Source organism: Penaeus vannamei, chromosome 25 (genome assembly GCF_042767895.1).
Source record: "Penaeus vannamei isolate JL-2024 chromosome 25, ASM4276789v1, whole genome shotgun sequence".
NCBI classification, from domain to species: Eukaryota; Metazoa; Arthropoda; class Malacostraca; order Decapoda; family Penaeidae; genus Penaeus; species Penaeus vannamei.
The window spans coordinates 15,818,514-15,823,513 of NC_091573.1; the positions used below are offsets into that span (position 1 = coordinate 15,818,514).

Here is a 5,000-nt window from a genome sequence, read left to right on the forward strand (position 1 = left end):
AGGCTTAATTGCAAACACCACAGTTATAATAAACAGAAATCAAAAAGTCCTTTCTGCCATATCGCCGACCAGTAACAAATGCAACACTTCGAAGTCCCTACTGATCTATACTGAAAGGTCCTTTAACTAATAACAGATATTAAGAATAATAATAATAAAATAAAAACATTTGTAACCATAACATTCGATTCCCTAAAAAAAATGACAACGATATCTCTTCCCCCCATAGAAAAATTCACTTACTTGAATGTTCATCTTGACTAGGGAAATGAAAGATTGGAATGAAAGGCAATGAGAGCAATGCGTGGCTTTTATAACGTTCGTCTTGCCCTGCCAGTTGCCAGAAGGTCCCACGGCACTTTCTGTTGCGAAAATTATCTTTTCTGTCTGTTTCTCAATTTCTCTCTCTCTCTCTCTTTCTCTCTCTCTCTCTCTCTCTCTCTCTCTCTCTCTCTCTCTCTCTCTCTCTCTCTCTACTTAATCTCTCTCTGTCTGTCTGTCTGTCTGCCAATCTCTCTCTCTCTCTCTCTCTCTTTCTCTCTCTCTCTCTCTCTCTCTCTCTCTCTCTCTCTCTCTCTCTCTCTCTCTCTCTCTCTGCCAATCTCTCTCTCTCACCCTCTCTCTCTCTCTCTCTCTCTCTCTCTCTCTCTCTCTCTCTCTCTCTAGTTCTCCGTTTCTGCCGTGAGTCACAGAAAGGTGATTGGCTTGGACAATAAGAAATATCCAACCTACCATGAATACTTCTAAATCACAGAGAAAAAAAAAGTGGGGTGACAAGACGGAATTGGAAAAATAGAAAAGTCTAGTGTTTAATGAACTGTAATTTCTTCCATGTAGAAGTAGCCCTCCCCCTCCCCCCCGCCGTAGCCCCACCCCCAGCTGCGCACGAGACGACTGAGTATATAAAGGAAGGTCTCGCTCGCCAGGTAGACACTCGACCCTCTCTCGTTCAACGACGTCGCTCGGCTATACCCTGCAGCATGGCGTTTAAGGTTGGATCTAGAAGGATTACTGGCTTACATTTACTCGTACACACACCAACATGCGTGTGTGTAGATTTATGTAAACGTTTGCCTTGAAATAGATACGAATAATTAACGAATGGCAGGTAGAGACAATGGATGTGTAGCATTGCATGTGACTGTGTCTGTGCGTATTATCGTAGTGGCTGTGGAAGTGAGCATGATGAGATTATTGCGTGATGTAACCCGAACTGAGTAAGTGAAATTGTGTGGAGTGAATTTGAGTAAGTGAATTTGTGCTGAGTGAATTTATATAGTTATCTGATTTAGATATATAGATGATTCCATAGACAGGCAATGTGAACCGGTAACTATGAATACATGTAGTCATCAATGTATAAATCCGTGTGAACGAGTGTATGGTTGAATAGTGAAAATTAGTATGATGAACATGTGACCGACGATGTGACCGTTCCGCCATACCATGACCTCCCTTCGTGTCTCCCACAGGTTCTTTTGGTGGCAGCCGCCGTGCTCTGCCTTTCAAGGGCGGCCCCGCAAGGATACGAAGCCCTGGGCGTCCTGCAGCCCGAGACACCTCGTGACCTGGGCGCCTACGAGAACATCGTCGGCGCCACCATCGACGTGCTGCCGGAAATCGTCGAGGTCTTCCGCAAGGTCTCCCAGAACCGCGACAGGGCCAACGACCCCGAGAGCGTCCAGCAGATCATGCTGGACTTCATGCCCATCACCAGGAAGGTCATGGAGGCCACGGAGAAGGCGGAGGGCAACAAGTTCTCGCAGGACACGTACCACCGCTTCAACGCCGCCGAGAAAGTCATGCCTCACGTGGTCACCTTCATGAACCAGCTGCGGGAGATGGACTTCTTCGGAGTGTCCACGACCCCAACTTCGCCTGATTATGGGTATGTCCTTCATTGAGGTCTCCCGCTTCCCCTCGAACGAGCTCTTTAGCAATTCTTCTGTTCACTCTCCTTTTTCCAGTAATGCCATTTTTCCCATGTGTAATTTAATATCAGTCATACTTATCTATTCTTCACCTCAAGGCTATCAATTTTGAATATCTTTTTGTAACTGTGAAAAAATATATATATAAATACACTCCCTTAAGTTCTTTTTGTCCACAATTTTATGTCTGATCATCAGACCAAATGGTGAAGACACTACAGATCAGCAAACGAAATTCTGAATCCTTAAAAGGAGGGGAAAAGAGGAGAGAGAGAAGGAGGAGGAAGGAGAATGGGGAGGGGAAAAGAAGATGATTAATACTGAATCTTCCCGGATGGACAATGAAATTTCTTAAACTCGTATATTGTTAAGTTATACTTTCCTAGGATCAGGTTTAAGAAAAAAAAAATGTTTTACACTTGAACGATAAAAGTTTAAAAGTTCGAATAAACAGTGACATTCGTGCTGTAAATCAACCTTACAGCCTGGAGATAATGCCTCCTTTTGTTCCTGGGATAGAAGGAAAACATTCTTTTTTTTAACGTTATTACACCTTAATATGAATAGTTCATATTTTCATGCTATACATATACAGATCTGCCTGAATTTAAAAGAAAAAAAAAAGATCCAATAAGTCAGAAAAAATAACCGCATTGAAGGTTATCATTAAATATTTTTTTTCCATTCAAAGAAAGTGATACAGGAATCGTGTCACTCTCCTTGTTAGACAAATTGGAACGCAAAGTAGGTCAAAGATGGGTGAGATTGTAATCACTTATTACTGTAGCACAAGTAACCTTATAGACACTAAGTTGACGATGGTATTCAACAATGATTATTTTTCCTTTTATTATTTTTTCATTTTCCATTTTTTTATTTATCATTATCATTTATTTTTTTAGTTTTTTTTTTTTTTTTTACTCTCTTCTCTCTTCTCTCTTCTCTCCTCTCTCTCTTCTCTCTTCTCTCTCTTTACTGCTATTTTAACCCCCTGACAAAAGAAAAGTCCATCTCCTTTAGGACCTCTTACTCGACACATCATCGTAACAGAAAAACGTAAAGAGAGATACCTGATATAAATCCACACAATGGAAGACAAGTTTCAACATTTTTTTTCTTCTTTTAATATCGTAAGAATTGATACCAGCGTGTGTAATAGAGTATTCTTCATTAAAACTAGAAGGGCTTGCCGTGAGAGGATGAAGACCTCCAGCACTAATTATAATGCCCGTAAATGAATTATAAATTTATTGATAAACAGTAATGACTAGCAGGAAATTATTATCTAAAGGAAGTTCATCAAAATAATAGACCTCTAGTGTTTATATAACCTACTTGGCAGTGCCATGCGTGGTTTTTCCTCTAATATTCAACTTTCAATTTCTCTGATTCTATTTTCAATTATAATGAACTTGAGATTTTTAAGTGCAAAATCACGTGGTCAAACTATTTATGGAGAAGAGGATTTTGGACAATAAAAAAAATTATCTTTAGTCTAATTTATTACATGAAAAATATCAAATGAGAATATATCTATTAATATTAATTTAAGTTTATACAAGTATCAAAACATTTTTCCTATAGAAAATATAAATGAACATCTGATTAGTAAATACGAAATAAGAAAATTTTCTTAAATTACTGACAAAAATATATTCTGCTATACCTTGTTGAGTCCCAAGCATCATACCAATGGTTAATGGTTAAAACAAATAAATGCCAGACAGCATTCATATAGCATTATGGTACAGTATAGTGGTGAAAAGGGTAGAAATGAGTTAATGATTAGGGTATTGTAAGACTTTACAGGCACTTTACAGGCTGAACTGTACAAGACGATAGTGTGGTAGTGAAAATAGGGTATGATAAGAGCGTTGTTAAAAGGGGGAAAGAGTTAATGGGGGATCTTTAAGCGCCTGAGAATGGAGGAAAGTTGTCAAAGAAAAAGGGAAGGGTTTCCGAGATTTTCAATAGGTTCGAGGGTCGGGGAAGTGAGAATAAGTGAGGAAAAGTAAAGTTATAGCTTGTTGTGAACCGGGGACAGGATAGTGGCATGTGTCGCACTGAGAGAGGAGCATGGAGGAGGATCATATCGTGCGCCATATGAGGTAGGGATGTGTGAGGTGGGTGTCCAATGCGCAAGAGCAAAAACGAGCGTCTCTTCTTATTGAAAAGGATCGTCTAAGGAAGATGGAAGCTTTTGATATGTAGTTTATTTGCAGTAAGGTTAGAGAAGACAAGGGATCGTTCACTATACACTGTTCACCTCAAACATGATTAAATAAAAAAAAATAAAAAAAAATAAAAAAAACGTCGGCATTCAACGCACTAACCTAGAAAAATAAGAATTAGAGAAGACATGTGATAGTTCTTTATGCATTACATCATAATTATCAAATCTCTGTGTATATATTCTACAACACTCATTAAGAATGGCAACAAAGGAAGTCACATTTTACGTTTAACACTGGAAGAAAGTGTTAAGTGGGACCTCGAATCGCAAAACAAAAACCTCCCTTCGTCTTAAATAGCGTCCCGGCGCTATAACAAAACTTCCTACTCTATGTCTTGAATTTTCGTCGCCTCCAGGATTTATCTGCAAGACCACGAGAATATAACATCGAAAATGGACAATTATAGAGAATCACAACATGTAGGGAGCCGGGAGGCAGACTAGACGCTTCTATTTCCGCCGAACCTCTTATCCACGAGATATTACAGTGTTCAGAAAATCTATATTTTGAATGTGTCCTCTTTATTACTGTTCTATTGCAACACACTATCCAAAAATGTATCTTAAACATGGACTGAAATATTCCTACACATATTATTAAACTGAAGTTACTTAGAAGCGGAATTTAAAGAAGAATGTCAACAATTTTTCTCTACTGGAGGGCTACGAACACACATTGGTCATGTAACTGCTGCATGGTGTGCATAGACATTAGAGGCCTAATTTTTTTCCTACTGACTTTCTTTTAGACCACAATTTACCAGAAATTATATAATTTTATTTCAAAAATCCAGTATATTGTAAGTAGGTTGGGGGTATACCCCCCATCTTGTGTG

At 38.9% G+C, this 5,000-nt stretch overlaps 1 protein-coding gene across 1 annotated transcript; it reads left to right on the plus strand.

The window, feature by feature from the left end:
- The first annotated feature begins 931 nt into the window (after positions 1–931).
- Positions 932–2,089, plus strand: LOC138866343 (uncharacterized). The gene is made up of 2 exons (XM_070138854.1): positions 932–992; positions 1,473–2,089. Exons 1-2 carry the CDS (start codon positions 981–983, stop codon positions 1,902–1,904), a joined length of 444 nt encoding a protein of 147 aa, XP_069994955.1. The 5' UTR covers positions 932–980; the 3' UTR covers positions 1,905–2,089.
- The last annotated feature ends 2,911 nt before the right edge of the window (positions 2,090–5,000 follow it).